Raw genomic sequence first — 21,163 nt, 5'->3', positions numbered from 1 at the left:
CTGAAATGCTCTTGGAAAAACTACCGTTTTCATGCAGAACAAGGTCGGGACATGTCGATACAGAATTGTCCTGCTAAGTGAAACGGACCACGACTCTGTCCCCAGGAGCTGGGGGGCAGGTGTGCCTGTGGTGGGTGATTTTGACTGTTCTGAGAAGACAAAGCTCCTCCTCGTGAGGTGATTGAGCAGACAAGCAACGCTTTTCACTTCTTCACAGTGTGATCGAGACACACAGTGGAATGTTTCATGTTACAAAGGGCACACTTAGGGATAATTGCCTTTTAGTTTTTTAATAAATGGTGTTCATGCATAATTTACACATTAATGCACACATAGCTTTTAGCACACAGGACTGCTAAAAGATCATTATCCTCAGATTCCAGGGCATACATTCTGGTTGTCTTTACTGGACTCATTTCCCCCAGTAAAACTACCTTTTGCATCATTTACTATTTCCTGAGCACAGGGCGCAGGAGGGAGGTACCTTCAGTGTGGAGCAATAGGAGGCCTAGGTGTTTCTCAGATTCTGTGTACAAATAGGAGCTCTGAGGAGGACGTGGGCACAGGAGCCACGGAAGAGGTCTCATCCATAAAAAGGCTGGCTGGGTGAGTGTCTTTTTTAACGACTGAATTAGCGCTATGGGCAGCAGGCTGAGTTGACTTTACTGCCAACCTCCCAGTGAACGAGTCCAGGCCCTGAGCTGTTCTCACCTGGGAGTAGCCTGTAGGTGCGTGAGAAGCACATGAGGTTCATCAGTTTCACACTCAAGGATGACTGATGACTTGTCTGTTGCATGAGATGCAACACAATTTGCTGTGTCTTATTCATTGGTGATTGAAAGGCGGAGATATTGACACAGAGGTCACTGGTAATTTGTGCTACTATCCGTGAATATTGATTACATTTTATTAATGACTTTAAAATAAAACACCCATTGTGTTTTAATTAATAGGCCTTCCTATTTTGAAAAATACTTTTCAAAAGCTGTTGTTGCTTTGACAAAAACACCTACAAAATTAGTGAAACAGCAAATATCAGCATGAAAGCACAATCTGTATAATATCCAATATCCCAAATATTTTCAATGAAAACAGGTTTTGCAAAGCAGGCAGTGAGAAACATATAAAACACATTCCATAAGTTTAAAGTCAGAGATATTCCAGACCAACACTGACAGAAAAAAAATTAACTTGTTGGGCTGTTACAGAAGAAACTGATGAACTGAGCCAATTTTATCTATTTCATTTTATTCTGTGGATGGCAACTGCCCAGAAACAGAATTACCCGAATTAATTTAAATGCTGTGGTTTTAATTGCTACTGTTTCGTTGTTGTGTGCTTTGCGCTTCATCTAATTCATGTTTCTGCTGTTAAATCTACATCCACCGTGTTTAACTCTTCTTTGAGCTTCTCTGCACTCTCAGTGCAACACTCTCAGAACATCCTTTTGCATAAGATTCACATGTTAATTACAGACAAGGAATGTGGGATCTTCATTATTCCTCCCAGCCTGCTCTGTGTGTTGCTGGAGGGGCAGACAGTGAGCTGGGCTGTGTAGGGTTATTAATGATGACTGCAGGGAGAGAGAGAGAAGCAGGGAGAGACTGCCTGCACCTGCTGTTGCCCCTGAGGACACAGCCACTCTGTCTGCCTCCCATCATTGCTCGGAGGAGGGGCCGGTGGGATGGACCGCTTCTGAAAATGGGACTGTCACCTGCAGAGACACTGACAAGCAGCCTACACCCCTAGTCTGACTGTGAACACGTGGCCTTGACATTCCGTTCACAAGCACAGCCGGCATGAGCAGAGGCTGGTGCAGCTGGAGAAACAAAGGACTGGTGCACGCGTGTGGAAAAGCAGCAGGCGAGAGAAGCACAAGGGAGAGAGGAGCAGGGAGGAGGAGGAAGGGAGAGAGAAGAACAGAACAGACAGGAAAGCAAGAGGGAGAAAATGGCTGGTATCAGGTTTCCAGCTAAAGAGACCGGTCGATAGGCATGGTGAGATGAAGGTCAAAGCAGCACAAAAAAGCCGTCTCTGTTCGACAGCAGTTTAAGGCTGTAGGAGTTTAATAATCTAAAGGTTTTCTATAAATTTGAATAGCAGGTGGCAAGGGGGTGCAGTGGTTAACCCTCCTGCCTCTCAGCGCTGGAACCCTGGCTTCAGTCCGGGACCTGGGGTGATATCTGTGTGGAGTCTGTATGTTCTCCTCCCACAGACCCAAGACCTATTGTCAGGTTAATCGGCTTGTGGCAAAGCTGGCCCTGGTGTGAGTGTGTGCCCTGTGATGGGCTGGGGTCTTGTCCAGGGTGTACCCTGCCTTGTGCATGAGATCAGCTCCTGGTCCCCTGTAACCCTGAACTGAAAGAAGTGGTTACAAAATGGATTAGTAATATGAATTACCGAAAATTTATACAGTTTGAGCTTCAGGACAGTAGTGCGTTGTCTGCCTTGTTCTCCTGACTACTGCTCATCCATTCTAGGTGAAATATATAGAGAGAAAGAGTCTGTTCTCATTCTGTCAGCTGGTCCAATTCAGGCTGTGAGTGGCAGACAGGTCAGTGCTCAGTGTGGGCTCCAAGCCAGCAACCTGCGGAGTGGCAATGTTGGGTGAAGACTGGACCAAAATAACAGTGTACCAATTCCGGTCACAAAGCCAGTCCAGTCTTGGCTCATTCTTGTCATGTGTCTGGTTTCCCTGATCCATAAAACACAGAATGTTTCCTTCTTATTTCCCCCAGTTGTAAATGATGTCAGTTTGAGAATCTCTGCAATGTGTTATGAAGAGGTTTAAGAGTGGTTTTGAACTTTAAGATGATGCACTCAAAAACGCAGGTAAAAGGAGATTCGGGACTGTCCTCACACAATTAGTGTTTGCACTTAATCTTCCTTGAACTTAAACTTTCTTCATATTTCTGTATTTCCATAATAATAACGACATTATTTCGTCATAACTTCCCATATCTTTCTTTTTTTGAAAGTTTCTTGAGCAACTACAATCCTGCCAGCATCTTTATTTTCTTCTTGAAATTCGTGGACAATGTTTTAATGCTTCACACCGGTACAGCGGCGGGGAAGGGAGTGTTCGCTTGGTTGTGACGTCAAACCCAAAAAGACGGATTTCGTCATCTCCGCTCTTAACTCCCTGTAGTTGCCGTCTTCGGCATCTAATGCACCAGCATTGTGATCAACAATCACAGTACCAGACACCCGGAGGGAGATCGTAGATTTCATTTAGACATTCCACATCCTGTAATCACCAATAACTAAAAAAACTGCAACTACTTCATAATGAGTGAATTACACATTTACTCCGGACAAGCTTGGAAAGCAACATGTTTCAGCCACACGTGTAATGTTTCATCTGTGCGGATCGTCTGAAGTTCTGCTCAACAGAAGTCGGTAGTCCAAAGGCACTCATTAATAATTCATCCGAAGTGCTGGGAGGTGAAGTTTCAGCCAAGGCCCGTTATTGATTACTGCGCCACAGTCAGAGGCCGGGGCCAGCATGGTGTCTTTTTTCTCTGCAGCACAACTGCCCTCTTACCCCTAGCAAGATTCCTTCAGGAAGGACAGCTCAAGAGAACCTGCTTTATTCCTAGGAGTCGGCAACATCGGCATCTCCCCGGTTTCAGTTAGGTCAGCCGGGCAGCAGAGGCCAGCACTAACCGGAGACTCTCGCAGTATGTCATCCACCGTAGAGCGAGAGGGTTAGACGGGCTTGCGGGCGGCGCATTACACTGCAACATAAAGGTAAACAACGTGTTGCAAGGCAGGGAGGGCAACAGCGGGAGGTGGGTGGTGTGAGCGATGCCGGGAGGTGACAGAGACGAGTGCAAATAAAGGAGACGAAGCTGTCACGTTGATCCAGCACACATACATGGCTGTTCGGCCAGTTGGTGTGTTATGCAGTGATGAGGTAAGCTCGGCGCACTTCTAATGACTGATCTCCTTTTTTTTGTTGTAATTATTATATGCAACACAACTGCGGAGCAAAAATGTAAAAACGTTTACAATTGTCTTTTGAATACGCGTGCGCGCAAACTACGATTACGCCCTACGTATAACCCTGCAGTAATTTGTGCTGTACGACGAAAGGAATGCATAAAATTGATTTTGTGGAAAATGGCATTGCAAGTATATTGCTATACGGAACTGAACGACGGGTTTGATAGCAGAGCGTTTCTGTACCGTCCAATAGTGCATTCGCTAGCTGTTGCGTGTGTTTCTGCAAATGTGTGGGTATTTGGGAAGAAAACTTGCGAGGACATCGATAGCATTTCAACACCTTAGACCTGCCCATGAATAGAAATCGCCTGCTTGGCTGTCTGTGTGAAGGGCGCTGGGCTTGCGAAAGCGAACCAGCCCGGCGCGCACTCGCTGCTCGGCTCCGGGAGTACAGCGACATCAGACCAGCGTCCCCCCTCTTTCAATTGCCGTGGTTAAACGCAAAACAAAATATAGATTCAATAAGTACGAAAAACGATTGTTGTGCACAACACGTAAAAAAGAATGATCCATTTTTTACTTTTTAAGCAGCTCCAATAATAACATTTGTGTCCGAGTACCACTTTTGCCTCGGATACTACTGTTACGCATAAATAGTTACACTTTTTCATTATATTTAAGCTCTAGACAAACTTTGAAGGTCTTGTCTTCCTTCCGCGATTTAACCTGTCACACAGATACCTGACAGGTCGCATTCCTGTGTCTTAGCATAGCTGTGCCAGATCGCAAACCCGACAAAATGTATCGTTGCGTTTTTGGAACTGAAAAAAAAACTTTATTTTAACAAATTACAAGATAAGAGTGAACTTCGTTTACGTCGTCTATTCTTCTTACAGAATTGCCTTATAAGCAGGTTTGACTACCCACAACTGGCCCTTGATATCAGATGAAATACTGTGTCGGTTATATAGCTGCCAGGCTCTAAACACACACAAAAAAAGCAAAAACAGCCCTGCTGTTTCGCTTTCAGTTCTGGCAGAGATTGCAGCTCAAGAGCCTTAAAACTGGAAATTCAGAGATGAAGGCTGGACGTAACTCTGAACCGCTTAGTGTCACAGTGTGGATATCTATATATATATACAAACTCCAGGATGTTAAATTAAAAATAATACTCGGGGAGTTTTCTGCTTCACCTCTGTGTCTTTCACGTTGAAATGATTCAAACGGACGTCCCTGCCCCAACTAACGATGTCATTTTTGTGGACCGGTATTTATGTGTTGTGTATCTCTTCAGAAAGAGCAGACAGTAATATTTCCCTACATACTGTAATGCAGAACCCCCTCTATCACCCGCGGTACACCAGCCATCAGCTGCTGTGGTCGGTGCTCATCAAGCACCTGCTTCAGAGCGCTTCCCAGTGCAGTCACTAGGTGGCGTTAGATAGACACTTGATCCCGTGAGGGAAATTGCAGAATACATCTGTGAGCGGCCCTGTTTTGCAATGCCATCTCTCAGTTACACCCGGCACACTTCTGTCCCGAATTTGGTCTCCAGCTTTTACCTCACATATTTTTCTCCTGTTGCAGAGCGATAAGGGCCTGCTTGAGGGTAAAGCCGCGGCTCATCGGCTCGCTGGGCTGTTGCTGGCCCTTACTGTGTGTCCCTGGACAGGTGGGGGTGTGGGGTGGCCGCCGGGGCTCAGCGCGCTGTGTGTTTGTGTTCCCGCAGATGTAGCCGGGGCTATGGAATATGATGAGAGACTTGCTCGCTTCCGCCAGGGCCTTGTCAACCCCTTCGACCGAGGAGAGGGGCCCCCCCAGGAGGGGCCCCTGCAGCATGGTGAGAGGACACGCTACCGCCGGGCCGTGGGGTCAGGGGGGCTGTAGGACTGGGGGATCAGAGAAGAAATTATCGCTTAAACCTGATCTTAAGGGATTTAACCCGGACATTATCAACAGACAAAACTCTGAGGGAATGCAACCGCTTAGAATTAGGATAAAAAAAATGAAATAAACTAAATAAATGGAAAAAATCCATAAGTTGTTGAAATATCTGAGCAAAAACCACATTGTGGTTTTCATGAGCTCATTAACACTCAGCTGTCGAGAGTGGGTGGAGGCGAGGGATGGAAGCAGTTGTGTTGATTTTGTTTGCTTCGGTTCTTTGTTGTACAGGACAGAAAAAGCATTATTTTAACTTTTTTAGCACTTTTGCCCTTGAAAGGCCGGACAGAGAGGTGGATTATAAGGCATATGGAGGCAGTTGCCTGGGCTGTTTTCTGTACTTTTGCACCTTTTGCGGTGAGATCATTATGCACCAGGTGCTTTGGTGAGTTTAAAAACCCAAACTTTAGCACATGCTGAGGTGAAGTGTGAAGAGTTAGGAAGCAGCATTCCTTCTGAAGAGAATCCTGGTTGTGCACCCAGAAAGCTGTGGCAATGCATGTCGCTGTGACTGCTTTTTAAAAAAGACAGAGAACCTTTAAATCCAGGGCAGTCGGGGGAAAGCGCCTGTGATTGGTCACATTGTTGCCTGCACGAGGTAGACACAGGAAACGGACAGTGAGAAGTGGAACAGAAACAAGCTGGTTTCTCCCAGGGGCTGCAGATCACTTCCTATACAGCAAGTGATCCTCTGCAGACCGCTGTAGTGTTAACTGCTTCAGGGAGCCTGGCAGGAAACCACACTCTGCTTAATTAACTGGAACTCGTCGAGATCGGCTGCTGCTTTCTTCACCTGAGGGATATCGGAAGGCTGCTCACAATGATGTTCTGTGAGGTTTATGCAGGTAACTTTTGTGTTTAAATAAATTAAAATAAATGTGAGTGATTTTGAGTAAATGATGAAGGTAACGTCCGGCCCTGAAGACTCTCGGGGACAGCGCCGGAGGGATGAGGAGGGCTGATGATGATTCCCCGCTCCTGTTGTCTTTCCACAGAGGTGAAGCCCGAGCTGTTCTCCTCTCAAATGCTTTTAATGATTCTTGTAGTTCAAATGTAATTTCTTGTAATTTATGTCATCAGCGTTTCCCCATAGTTTAATGTCTTCCACATTGCTCGTTTCATGGTGTGTGCGCTTTGTGGTTTCCTGTGCTTGTGTCAGACTCCTGCAGTTTTGTGCTGTGAACACATTTTAACAGTAGAATCAGATCTAACCTGTAAGCTGACCAAGGCACAGGAAAGTCAGTGACGCACACATCACTTTTACGGCACGTGCTCAGTGGACCTGTATTTGGGTTTTCTTTCTGGTTTCCTAGGTTACTTGAGTAGCTGTTTGCTGACAGCACAGAATTATCAGACGGTTAATCACGGGATGGTTAAACTGGTTGCGTCCGGCCCTGAAAACTCTCGGGGACAGCGCAGGGGGGATCAGGGGGGCTGATGATGATTCCCCCCTCCTGTTGTCTTTCCGCAGAGGTGAAGCCCGAGCTGTTCTCCGAAGTGCCGGTGCACAGCAGCGACAGAACCATGGACCTGGGGCTGGCCGAAGACCACTTCTCCCGGCCTTCGGTCAGTGGTCTCGTTCACAAGCTGCCATTGCTGGCAGGGGCAGTGCTCTTGTGCTTATGACCATATAAGGATCAAGTATTTTATATAGTATTATTACTTTCTATCAAATTTTCCTTTTATAGTCATTTGCAGCAGCTGGATTGTATGAATCTTCCACCTTGTTGCGTCTCTGAAAGAGATCACTCCAGTGCGGAATGGCGATTTGCCTTGAGGATACAGAAGGCTCTGGCAGCAGTGCCTCAGCATTGCTTCTGTTAGCTCTGCCTCTCCACAGCGCTCCCTGTCCTGGCCGTGGTGTTACTGCAGCCGCACTGCAGCAGAATGTCAGTCAGTGTCGTGTGCGCAGGCCAGACAGCAGCACCTAGAGCACACTGGGCGTCCTGCTGCCACTTGTGCCAAAGGCAGGAAACACTGAAGACAGTGCCAGCGAGCGTTACTGTCCGGCCAGGGGCGCGTCTATTAACGCCCTCCCCCCTGCGAGGGGCCCCAGCCCAGCCTGTCCTGAGAGGCGCAGGTCCTCATCCGTCAGGCTGGAGCAGGGACGGCAGACGGTGGTTAATCCTGGCAAACTCTGGCTGAGTATATCAGTGCAGAGCAAAACTTTATGTATTTCTTGTCTAACTCTAAATAAAAAAAGCTCCCTTCTGTATTAAATGGATTTTTAATTACATTCTGTGATAAAAATCTCAGTAATGTCATTATCGATACCTCGCACGTCTCATATGTAAGAAAGGAATCATGCTCCTGGGAGCACCCCCTCGTTGGGCTAGAGTTGCCTCTATTAGTGCCTCAGTCCACAGTACGCCTTGCTCTGGAACTCACCTTCAGCGTTAAAGGAGGCATTGCTGTACTGGGTTTGTAAAGTCATTTTTTGGTCGGTGGTTGGGTCAAAATGGTGATTGGATTGTGACATAAGTGACTGTAAGTCCACAAAAATCAGTACTTAACCCAGTCAGAGGTCCGTGTGTAAATGCCTTTTTCAAAGGTTTTTTAAGGCCACTCCCACAGCCTCCTGAGTGCTGTTGGCGGACCGGCCATTAGGGTTAAACAGACACGTTCTCCTTTCCTACTTGATGTCAAGCTTCAGCCAGGGATGGGTTTCATTCCTGAGCCCTGAGCACGGGCAGTCAGTGAGGGTGTTTTTCATGAAGGCTGCACTCGTGCCCTGTGGGGGTGTGGAGGGATGATCTAAAGAGGACAGAGAGGAGAGGAAATAGAACTTGACGCCACTGTGGAAGCTTTAGGAAGCTGTAGTTGAAAAGGTGAACAAGTAAACAAGCTGACACACTGTCCTGTGTCTGAGCCTCACAGGTGGTGTGGTGGCTGTATTAAGCCTGTTGCAGAAGTGGAAGGCCACTTCCTGATTGTTGCGGAAGGTAGTGATTTCAGAGAAATCTCCTTGGTGCTGCATGAAAACAGCGGTATTCTGTTTGAAGTCTGCTCTTGGGAGGCTTAGTAAACACATGGGATAAACTGGGCTTTAATCTGAATAGGTGAGACCTACTTTTTAGTAGGAATTTAACATCATCCTTAATGATTGATCCATGTATAAGTTAAGAAATGTATTGTATGAAGAAGTGAGAAAAAAATGGGTAGTTCTTTAATCTTCACTGGCTGTGTGACTCAATGGTGCTCTGTCGATATCTTGAGGCCGCTAAACTGAGTTACTGGTCTAAATGGGCAGAGCGGTGGCTCTGTGGCTCAGGATCTGTGGCTGGAAGGTTGCCGGTTCATATCCCGCGGCCGGCAGAGGAATCCTACTCCATTGGGCCCCTTAGCAAGGCCCTTCACCCCAACTGCTCCAGGGGTGCCGTATAAATGGCTGACCCTGCGCTCTGACCCCGAGCTTCTCTCCCTGTCTTTGTGTCTCATGGAGAGCAAAGACATGCGAAAAGACAAATTCCTAATACAAGAAATTGTATATGGCCAATAAAGTGATCTTATCTTAAATGTTGTGAAATCTAAAGCTGTCAAAATGTGCTCTAGTAGCCAGTTTTTGTTTCATTGATTGTGATCATATTTATATCTGTTAGTGCTTTTCAAGAAACTGAAGTCACTGTGCAGAAGCACAGCAGTAATTTATATAACAGTAGTAAAATTGAGTCAGTAAAATCAAGTGAAACCCAGTGATACATGTAAAGGTTTGGTGCAAAGGTGTGTCTTTAAATGAGGGTTGATAGTGCTGGTGGAGTTTCTCACGGGTTGGAGCTCCTCGTGGCGCTCTAGCCTGGTCTTGTCAGAGGGAGAACACCTAAGGCGGCAGATCCCAGATCCTACATGTTATCTCAGGTGCGCCTCTGAGCGCACACACTTGTGAAGGTGGCTCCCTTCTTGATCCTGCCGGAGTGTTGTCACAGGGCTTGTGTGTGTGTGTCCAGGGCTCGTTCGTGGCCTCGGACGTGGAGCAGCTGAAGCAGGCCATCGAGGAGTGCAAGCAACTGATCCTGGAGCTGCCCGAGCACTCGGAGCGGCAGAAGGACACTGTGGTGAAGCTCATCCACCTCCGCCTCAAGCTGCAGGAGCTGAAGGTGAGGGGGGCAGGGGGCGGGGCAGCCAGGGGGTGAGAGCGCAGCAGCACAGCAGGAGGAATGAGCTTGTGATGCTAGCGGGCCCGTTGACACACCTGTGCTGTGGAAACTCGTGAAGTGCAGAGTGACGAAATCTGATACTCGTGCCAGTCGGACCATGGGGCACACGTGCGGTGCAGGTGTGCGCCGAAGGATGTTGACCATGATGCCTTGCTTGCATTGGAGGGGCAGGAGTGATGCCCTTGCCCAGGAATGTGTCCTGTCGTTGTCATTGTTCCATGGTCCGGTTTGCAGGTGTACCGCATCACATCGCGCCACAGAGCTCTGTTGTTTTATGGGCCCACTAGCATTTTATTCCTGTCTAGAGAGACTCTCTTTCATGGGCTGTTATGAAATAGAGTGACAAAGCTTAACAGAACTGTGTTACAATGACACAAAAAAACTGCTTCTGTCTCGTCAAAAGCAGAAACCTTAGGTCCAGAGTCAGACTGGAAAAAGATAACTTTTTTTCTACCAAACCAGCATACAGACTATCATTTCTTTCATTTCCGTTTTAACTGTTAAGAAGCAGTGTTGACGGAAGCTTATTAGTTTTGAAACTGACAATATACAGTACTACCTGATTTTAAAGTTCATCATGGTAACTTCCCCCAGCGTCCTGTGGCTCTGTAATTTTAAAGCTCCTGTGTGGCTTAAATGAGAAGCATGTTGATTGTTAAACTGTAATCTAAACTCTGATAAGGCCCTTTTAATCTCATTTGACTTTGTATGACAGATTTGCTGTTACCAATACCAGAAAAAAACCTTATTGTGATTTGTTTAGAATAATAGTGGCTGGAATAGAAGTGGTTTTTCACATAAAGAGCTCCTGTTATCTGTGAAGGCCCACACAGAACCTGAATGGGGTTTCCGTGAGAGATGATCCCTGTGGGGGGGTCTCTGAGATGGGGGCAAGCAGGGACTGGCTGAGAGATCTGGTCACCCAGTTGAGCGCTGGTCTCCGTTTCTGTAGGATCCTGATGAGGAGGAGCCCAACCTGCGAGTGCTGCTGGAGCATCGCTTCTCTAAGGAGAAGAGCAAGAGTGTGAAGCAGACCTGCGACAAGTGCAGCGCCATCATCTGGGGGCTGATCCAGACCTGGTACACATGCACAGGTGAGGTGTGTCCAGACCTGAAGCACCTGCACAGGTGTGAGGCTTGTCCAGACCTGGTGCACCTGCACAGGTGTGAGGCTTGTCCAGACCTGGTGCACCTGCACAGGTGTGAGGCTTGTCCAGACCTGGTGCACCTGCACAGGTGTGAGGCTTGTCCATACCTGGTGCACCTGCACAGGTGTGAGGCTTGTCCAGACCTGGTGCACCTGCACAGTGCACAGGTGTGAGGCTTGTCCAGACCTGGTGCACCTGCACAGTGCACAGGTGTGAGGCTTGTCCAGACCTGGTGCACCTGCACAGGTGTGAGGCTTGTCCAGACCTGGTGCACCTGCACAGTGCACAGGTGTGAGGCTTGTCCAGACCTGGTGCACCTGCACAGTGCACAGGTGTGAGGCTTGTCCAGACCTGGTGCACCTGCACAGGTGTGAGGCTTGTCCAGACCTGGTGCACCTGCACAGTGCACAGGTGTGAGGCTTGTCCAGACCTGGTGCACCTGCACAGTGCACAGGTGAGGAGGCTTGTCCACCAGGGGCAGAAGACAATTTGCCAATTTGAGACGCACACTTTGCACCAGGTTGCAGATGCTGACTTGTGGGATCCTGCCCCATCTCTCTGCTAGAGTCTGCACCAGCATCTGCCTGCTGGTTTCTCAGCTCTAGGTCCCAATTCATCATTGAAACAGTGTTGGGGAAAGTCACTTTTAAAAAGTAATCCATTACAGCTGTGAGTTGTTTAGTAAAACTTTGTGGGAAATTACTCAACATAGGAGTTATGCAACACACCATATTGGTCACTGTAACTGATTACTTAATTTTGCCAACTTTTTATTAATTTTCAAAGACAATTGTTAAAAGTAACGTCTTAATGAAGTAACTTGTAACTGTACTGCATTAAACAAAACACACTGCTTACAGATATTCAGTGGAGCTCCAGTTTAGCAAATAGGGTATCCCTGGCACATTCGCACATTAGAAAGCCCTTGTTACATGCATCCATACTTTGTGACATATACTGTAGACCTATAGGTGATCAGCATGCTTGCACACACAGACAATATTAACTCTTTACACTTGGAGCTGTGTTGTGTGGATACAAGCATTCAATGTCACATAATTATTTTTGTGGGGAGAGAAAGTCAGAAATGATCGGATCATGTCTTGATTATCACGAGGCTTTCCTCTGCCTTATTTTTTTACACACACAAACAAGTGACAAGCAGATTGTAACCTCTGATTTTTGAGGTGTAGTACATCACAGCTAGGCTCAACAGAGAAATACCCCATCTATCAAACAAGACGTGATCAGTTCAATCCTGACATTCCTACTGAGCATATTACCTGAACATTATGGGAGTTGATTTCTGCACCCATGCAGTGTAGCTTAAATTGTCAAGAGTTAATTAAGACTTAGGTGTCTCAAAATAAGTTGATCTTTCTGATAAAACAAGTCCTCAAGTAGACATTATCTTCTTTGGTGCTATAAGATCTTTTACTTAAATGTTATAAAAAACAATCTTCTTCGTTTCCTCCTGGCAGACGCCTAAACCACTCTCACAGTGTGGATTATTGTATATCAGGCTTGCCTGTCTGTATAAGAAAAAGAAAATTTGATGCATAAAAATCCGTAGCCAAGCAGCAATGCCAACAGTGTAGAAAGGCTGTCCTATTGGCTGAACAAGGCAGTTCAAGCCCATTGTGAGCAAATCTTGCTGTCGCCTGGCAACAGTGAAACTCAGCACGGTTCTCTTTGAAATGTCATTGGCCTTCCTTTGTGAGCTGTAGCTGACACTTAATTAAGCAAAACCTGAGTTCAAACAGTAGCTTGTAAAATTAAGGAAAGAGCAGGGATTTCATTAAACTTTTTAAATGTATGATTTAAACATAACATCTAGTAAAAATGCTTTAAGTTTATGCTCAGATAAACTCTACATCGGAGATCAAAGAAGTGAATATTGTAGCTGGTTAAAAAATACAAAATGTATCAAATATATATAACATATAAAATGTTATATCTATGCTTTCTGTCTTGTTTCCATGACTATTCAGTTTTGCATTTCTAAGTTCTTTAACATGGGTGGCTAGTGTTAACTTTTGGCATTTCTCTGTCAAAGTAAGAGGCAGACTTAAATAAGGCTTAGTGCATGAATAAAGATGTGGAAAGCTCTAACAACGTATGTAATGCTCCACATGTTTTTACCTTACATCAGGGGTGTCCAGTCCTTGTCCTGGAGGGCTGCTTCATTGCTAGATCAGGGGTTCCCAGTACTGGCCCTTATCATTCCAGCTGAGCTTAATTACTTAATTGAGCTAAAAATGTACTTGATTAGAACACATGCAAAACTTTGTTTTTCTACTCAAAGGTTTGGAAACTTGTGGTTGCTTATGAAATGCGGTACTTAAAAAGGCAACCCCCAACATGTTTAGGAGCTGGAAACAATCAAAATGTTCAAACAAATAATATTAGACAATCAAGGGTGCAGTTGTGTAACTGATCTTGGCTGGAATAAAAATCAGCCCCCAGGAGCAGCACTGGGAGCCTCTCTGCGAAGCAGCAGCACCTGAAGAGCAGGGAAGAGCTGTTTAACTGTACCAGTCTGGACAATCGTGTCTCATACAGTATGGCTTTGTTTTTTTACTAATTGGGTATTGAGATTTGCTTTATAACTTCCAGAATTTAGTGAAGTAAATACCACTTTCCTACTGACAATGAGTGCAGCTGAGAGAGAGCGTTTTTGGCAAGCAGTAAAAGAAAACACTCTTACAACTGTCACTGGGAGATTTAGTCAGGTTCTGCTATTGACACCAAAAGGACTTTCCTCTTTTTTTGTCAGTATCAAAGATTTTGAGTCATTTGCCTATTTTATTCTGACAAGTAAAAATGTAGCTTTTCCATGACACCAGTCACCAGGGGAAGGAGATCTTTTCCCCACATGTCTGCTGGATTATTTCCGCTGCGCCATGATCTAGAAGTCTCCAAGTCTTTCCTCCTTTCCTTAGGTTGTTACTACCGTTGCCATAGCAAATGCCTGAACCTCATCACCAAGCCCTGCGTGAGGTCAAAGGTCAGCCACCAGTCAGAGTACGAGCTGAACATCTGCCCTGAGGTTGGGCTGGACAGCCAGGACTACAGGTGTGCGGAGTGTCGGGCACCAGTGTCCCTGAGTGAGTGTCTCTGTCCGGCTCCCTCATGCCGTTGCCCTGCCAGGCTGCCTTCCTCTCCGTACACGCGTCATTCTCGACATTTTGTCCGGTGCAGGAGGAGTCCCGAGCGAGGCCAGACAGTGTGACTACACTGGTCAGTATTACTGTAGCAGCTGCCACTGGAACGACGCTGCGGTCGTCCCGGCGCGCGTCATTCACAACTGGGAGTTTGAGCCCAGGAAGGTGGGTGCCAGCCAACTCTGCTGCATGGAGCTGTAACTGTTGGCCAGTCTCGAGGAGGGTGGCGCGGGGGGCAGCAGGTGACCGGGCTGTGACTCCCTCTGCAGGTGTGCCGCTCCTCCATGAGGTACCTGAACCTGATGATCTCGAGGCCGGTTCTGAAGCTCCGAGAAATCAACCCCCTGCTCTTCAACTTCGTGGAGGAGCTGGTGGAGATCCGGGTGAGAGCCCTGTCCCAGTCTGCGCTCCTGGGCGCTTCCCGAGAGCTGCTCTTGACAAGATATCCGATTGTCCCAGTTCTCATGGGGAAATGTTTGGGCTCTGAAATAGCTGCTGCCACAACAAATTCCGCTGTTCGTAAATTAGATCAGTAGTGATATTTGCACCTTTTCTGCCTGCAAATGAGCTGTGGTGTTTTTACGTGAGCAATGTAAATGAAGCACTCTGGGGAGAAAGTGTGTTAATTTCGCAATGCATATTGAGATATGTCACCAGGTTTTTGTGAAGCTTAAAAGCAAGTTTTTAATGGCATTTTCCTGTTACAGTACAGGGTTTCCTGTTCTTTCGGTGTGCCAATGCCTTTGTTTTGCACAATACCGGGCTGGATTTTCTGCTTGAATTTGTCAGGTCAAGCCTTCCAGATGTAACTTCTGAAAATACTGAACCAAACAGAAGCAGAAACTTTGATGTTGCAGGAAACTAAGTAACAGGGAATAAAAACTGTAGTTGACAATTTGAGCCCAGCTGGGGTTCTCTGGCACTGAACAGGAAAAGTGTGGACTATCAAACTCTTTCTTTTCTAACCTCTTCATCCAATTCAGGGCCGCGGCGGAGCTGGAGCCTATTCCAGCAAGCAGCAGACAGGGTACACCCTGGATGGGACGTCAGTCCATTACAGGATTCACACTCACTCACTCTCACACCGGGGCCAGGTTAACCTGCCAGCATGTTTTTGGACTGTGGGAGGACACCTGTGTGAACATGGGGAGAATACACAAGCTCTTTATTGATCATGCTAAGGGCTACATCTTGTCCTTCTTCAGAAGCTGCGCCAGGACATCTTGCTGATGAAGCCCTATTTCATCACCTGCAAGGAGGCTATGGAGGCAAGGCTTCTGCTACAGGTGAGCCCCCTGCTGGCAGGTCATGTTCCTCTACAAGGAGTAAATAATTAATTGTTTTAATCAGACTGGACATTTTATTCACCTCTGAACTGGTTAGTTCTTTACCGGCTTACAGTAGTTCTGCTGTTAAATATTCTCCTTATTCTGCTGTTAAATAGTGTATTTTCTGCTATTGCAAAACTTTTGCGCAATGTTATTTGAAAAAATAATCAATACATTGAGACCCTGCTAGCTCTTGTCACAGAAAGGGTTTAGGACGTGCTGCTGTAGCCTCTTAAGCCGACACATCAGGAACATGCAGAGATGAAGCCATTAACAACACTGCGTGTCCCGGACAGCAGAGTTTCTGTCAGACTGCTTCCTGACTTGAACAGGGGTACTGCAGAATTTTAGAAAATTCATTTTCATTTCAAACCTGGAGTAACTACAATGTTGAGAACACGTGAGGCAGAGGCCATGCTCTAGTCGTCCTCAACACAGGTTGAGCTGCACCACAGTAAAAATGATTCATAGGTAACCAGGAAGAGCCCCATCCTGTGGCAGATTATTCATTAACAAAGACAGTGTGAAGAGTGGCTGATCACTACAGATCTTTCACAGGCAGGCTGCATTGTCAGTAACTTAACATTATGATAGATGAGGAAAAAAGCTTATGTACTTTTACATTTTGTTGTTTCCTAATAGTGAAATGACCAAATAATTCTGTACTTACCCACTGTATGCATAGTGATACTGTATATATATACGGATGACCTAAACAATGATTCTTGTATACTCCTGGTATAAATGTGCAACTGCAGTCTTCTTCCACAGCTCTGGGAAAACTTCAAAGCCAACATTGAAGCAGCAGTTTACTCAGTATTACTGTTATTGTATTCATGTGAAAAAATAAATGGATCACGACAGCTGTGGTGTAGTGTATGCCATCTGTCAGTCCTGCAGTACAGAAAACCTTGTCTTGCTGCTTGTGGTTATCCTGCTTCCTGTGAGTTAAATTACAGGACTTCTATAATTGGAACATATTCTGTATTTTGCCACTTCTATTTGCAGTATGTATGTTTAAACATGTCTTTCTTTCACCTGCAGAACATTGTTTGATAAAGATCCTTGCTCTGCCTAGCTGATGCTGAAATAGTGATACAGTGGTGTGATCCTGTTAAAATGATTTAGCCCTTTAATGAGTGTGGTATCTTCTAAGGAACAGTGACACTCCCTGGTGGGGGGTGTCTTAAAGTAGGAATGTCAAGAGGTGGGCCACGGTAAAACAAACACACACAGAAGGTGTGAGTTACAAATCAAGTGCAGTTTTATTTACAGTTTTATTACAGTGCAGGAAACATAAAACCGAATGCCAAAACAACAATACAAAACCTCGCTCCTCTTTGAGCTCCTGGCTGACTTCTTCAGTCCCTATCAAATGGGGCTTTGTTCCACTGAGACTTTTCAGAGGAGTTTTGTGAATTCTTTAAACTTCTTGAAAGTTTTCTCAGCTCCACGCACTCAGGTAATGACAGACTTGCAAAAAGTCAGCGTCCTGCTTTTTAAATTGACACTTGACCTATTGGCTTGTATCAGTCAGGTGATGGAGAGCAGCTGCTCATTACCAGAGCATTCTGGGAAATGGGGTCCAGAAAAAGAATCTCCATCTTGTCTGGAGTCACTGCTCTCTCACATTTACTATATAGGTTGCAGATACACAGAATTCAGCAGCCTGTGTTAACAAAATTACTCTGTATCAGTGCACATCTCAAGACCTCTGTGAATTGTACTGGCTCATAGTCACAATTTTAAGTGTACTTGAAGGTACTTTTTTGCTCACGTATCTCCGAATGGTTTTGCTCCACAGTGGGCTACAGAACCTTCTCGTTCTGCTGAAGACAGGGCTCCTCACAGGGGATCACAGAGCCTTCAACATTTTCCAAAGTTTCTGAAAGACCTGTTTTTTTAATGAATCTTTGAATGTGTCTTTTTAGTCATACCCTTGTTTTCATTTAGCAAGTTCCCTGTATTGTTTTCTTTTCACTGTCTTTTACTGCTTGTGTTGAGTTTCTTGAAAAACACAACAACAAAACTGTTATTGTCGTTGTTTTGTGCCTTTCCAGCTGCAGGACCGTCAGCACTTTGTGGAGAACAATGACATGTACTCCTTGCAGGACCTGATTGATATTTCCACCGGTCGCCTCAGCTGCTCTTTAACTGAGATCCACACCACCTTTGCCAAGCACATCAAGCTGGACTGTGAGGTGTGTTCACTCTCTGAGCAACCATCCGAACGGCTTAGGCAGCACCTCATGCCGTTATAGGCACTGAGAATGGCGCCACAGGTGATTCCTCTGAATGAAAACATGATTTGTCAAAGGGCGACCCCAGTGATGGATGAGTATATGATGGTCATTACAGGAAGGTGAAAATGGCTCATCAGATTGTCTAATAACGTGATCACGTTAGATCAGGAGTCCTGTCCTTCAGGGTTGAGCGTCTGTCTCTGTGTCCCCAGAGGTGCCAGGCCAAGGGCTTTGTGTGTGAGCTGTGTAAAGAGGGAGACGTGCTCTTTCCTTTCGACAGCCACACCTCAGTGTGCCACGACTGCTCCGCCGTCTTCCACAGGTTGGTGTGCCGTCGCCCTGGGGCTGCTCCCTCGTCTGCAGCACTGATGTTCTCACTGAGGAATGTAACTGTACGTCAGTGTGATGCACTCCTGCACCCAGGCCATTGTCATAGGAGTACTACTGCTGTTCATTGAAAACAAAAGGGAGCCCTATTTTAAAGCAGTTTGACAGATTGAACATGTCACTACTGTGTCCCACATTGATATTAATATATAACAATACCACTCCTGCTCATTTACTGTACAGCAGCTACATTGTTCCAGAGGTTAGCAAATGCATCAACATTATGTACTATCCTCTACTGAACACACACAAGCCATTATTCTAAGACGAGTTAAGATGTAACAAAAAATGTAAATTCCTCATCTGAGAACATATGAGAAAAGAGGAATCTTGTCAATGATTTAAGGGAGCCCAGCTCTTAAAAGTGAAAATCTGTTTGTTGAATGAAAAACAAGTGAGAATTACTACATCTCATGTAAATGAAAAGTCATATTCTTGTAACTTCCCAATGATATTCAGTATATGAAACTGTAAGAGCAGTGTACTTCCAGATGTGGTTTTAGACGTGTGTTGCCTTGCAGGGACTGCTACTATGACAATTCCACCGCTTGCCCTCGATGCACCAGGATGTCCGAGCGGAAGCAGTCCATTGAGCCGCCCACACCCAGGGAGGACTGACCACTGACCGCTTCGTGTCCACATGGTCAGGTCAATCTGCCTGTGGCCCCTCAGCACTTTTTCAAAGCCAGTGTGCCGCATACAGACTCCGTCTGGTTTCCTGTCACGTCCCCCTCCGCCTTCTGTGCACCTTAACTGAGGTCAGCAGCTGGGAGGGAGAGCCTGGGACACGATCAAACACTGCAGGCACCTGCCTTCGTCTCCACGCTAGGAAAAGACTGACAGCCCTCTAATGTCCAGCACAGCGGCGGTCACTGGAGCACTACAAGACTGTAGAACCCTGCAGAGCGTCCCGGAGGTGACCTTTGACAGCTCTGTGTCCCGTTATCTGCCTTCAGTCATGAAAACAAGGCTTATGTAATGAGCAAAAATATGTTTTAATTTACTGGTAAGTCTAGCAGGTTCACTACACTGCCTTTAACTACACGTGGGAACACACTAATGCATTAGTGCTACTTCACTTTACCTCTTGCATGTGCTGTGTATGAATATTTGTGATCAGCCTTAGAGAAGCGTTCGGAGCAAAGTTTTAAAATTGACACACAAAAAACATACAGAGCACAATGGTGGGGACACATTAAACTGTGCGAAAACAAAACACTGTAAATAATGCTAATGATGTTATTAGGAGAATGGGCAGCTCTTTTCTGTGGCTATACACCAGCAACAGACTCCCATCATTTTTTCCTGCCATCTTTTATACTGAAGCAGATTTGTGCACATGTATCGTACAGTATATAATACACAGGAGCTATAGAATATCTGTTGACCTGTTAGAACTTAACATCTGAAGTCAGGATGCAAATTCACTGTTTTGCAAACACAATAGCAAGGGACAGAGGATAAAAGATTTGTGAAGTACTTGAGCAGATCCTTAGCTGTGTCTGCAGTCTAGGTATATAAATCAAAATGTAGCAACTATAATATAAATGAATGGAAACGTTGTAAAACCTGGCATACAAATTATTGCTTAAAGATGCAGTTATACAGTGTGGAATATTGACATGCGCTTTAGATGTAGCTCTCAAAATCAACACTTATTTGCTCTATATTCAATTACTGGTATAAATGAGACTAATGTAATTCTGTATTTCTTTTCCTTCTAGGATATACAGTACAGTGGCACACTATAACAGGTCATTTTGTTTTAAAATAATTTAGTGCTGTCTTACAGTTCAGCATGAACTTATCATTAAATTGAAAAATGATGTAGATTTATCCATGTAACAATCTGTTATACTTTTACATTGCCTTATGAATCACTATATAGTCTAGTTACGTACTGCCAAAACCTAAAACTCCTGTATTGTCTGCCATTACAAAACTGTGTATGTCATAATAATAAAATACTTTGGATGAATAAAATACTAACCGATGGCAGCAGTTTTAAAGTGAATTTGTTCTTCATGCAGATGAGACACTTTTCCAGAATTTAATATTGCTTTAATCAGCCAACACCAAGTGCCTCAACAGTCTAATTAAGAACATAATCTAATCATGTGTATTTAGAATGCAGAATTGCTGAACTACTATGGGCAACTGCTATTACAACATATTGCAATATTCTTTATTTGATGTAAGTACCTAAATAAATGTATGTACAGTATATAAATGTTCAGGTTCTTGAATTTTTAGTTACAAGCCTGACCAGTGTGTTTATCAAGTTAATATATGAGGGTAAGTTCTCAAAGGGGGGTGATGTAATTAGTAGAGTACCACAAAGATCTGTACTTGGACCACAGCTGCTCATCACCTTAATGTGTATCTGTAATCTAGATTTATGAAGTCAGTGAACTACTAGTTTGCAGATGACACCAAATTAATAGGATTAGCAAACACTGCAAAAGCAGCAGATCATTATGAAATATTTAGATAAACTGGGCAAACAACTGGTAGATGTCTTTTAATGTAGACAAGTGCAGGGTAATGTGTGAAGGTAGCAAAAACAAACTACCAATACAAAACAGGAAACGCTTAGCTAGAAGAGGTTTCTTCTGAAAAAAAGGTTACGTATTTATGTTGACACATCATTTATCTTATAGCATCTAGATGATGAGGAAGCAATTAAAAAGGCAAAATTCTAAGATATATAGCTAAAAATGAATAATTTAAATCAAAGGATATTGTGTTAAAATTGTTTAATGATACCACACGAGTAAGGCCTCATTTTGAATATTGTGTATGGTTTTGGTTTCCTGCAAAAATAAAAATAAAAATATTTTATCAGCTTCA

At 45.0% G+C, this 21,163-nt stretch overlaps 1 protein-coding gene across 6 annotated transcripts; it reads left to right on the top strand.

The window, feature by feature from the left end:
• The first annotated feature begins 3,713 nt into the window (after nucleotides 1-3,713).
• Nucleotides 3,714-20,308, top strand: def8 (differentially expressed in FDCP 8 homolog). 6 transcript variants are annotated; one of them, XR_016094609.1, is made up of 13 exons: nucleotides 3,714-3,916; nucleotides 5,675-5,785; nucleotides 7,361-7,455; nucleotides 9,834-9,983; nucleotides 10,996-11,137; nucleotides 14,134-14,298; nucleotides 14,393-14,520; nucleotides 14,625-14,738; nucleotides 15,561-15,641; nucleotides 17,744-17,884; nucleotides 18,139-18,248; nucleotides 18,835-19,319; nucleotides 20,038-20,308. XR_016094609.1 is itself a non-coding variant. In XM_088938638.1 (12 exons), the coding sequence occupies exons 2-12, from the start codon at nucleotides 5,689-5,691 to the stop codon at nucleotides 18,929-18,931; spliced, it is 1,320 nt and encodes a 439-aa protein (XP_088794764.1). In that variant the 5' UTR covers nucleotides 3,714-3,916; nucleotides 5,675-5,688; the 3' UTR covers nucleotides 18,932-20,308. The 6 variants fall into 6 exon arrangements, 4 of the variants coding, with proteins under 4 accessions (XP_088794764.1, XP_088794763.1, XP_088794765.1 ...); XR_016094608.1 differs by having other exon boundaries at nucleotides 3,750-3,916; nucleotides 5,533-5,785; XM_088938638.1 differs by having other exon boundaries at nucleotides 18,835-20,308.
• The last annotated feature ends 855 nt before the right edge of the window (nucleotides 20,309-21,163 follow it).

Source organism: Atractosteus spatula, chromosome 21, assembly GCF_055471065.1.
Source record: "Atractosteus spatula isolate fAtrSpa1 chromosome 21, fAtrSpa1.hap1, whole genome shotgun sequence".
Taxonomy (NCBI): Eukaryota; Metazoa; Chordata; class Actinopteri; order Semionotiformes; family Lepisosteidae; genus Atractosteus; species Atractosteus spatula.
This window is presented reverse-complemented; position numbering and strand designations above follow the sequence as displayed.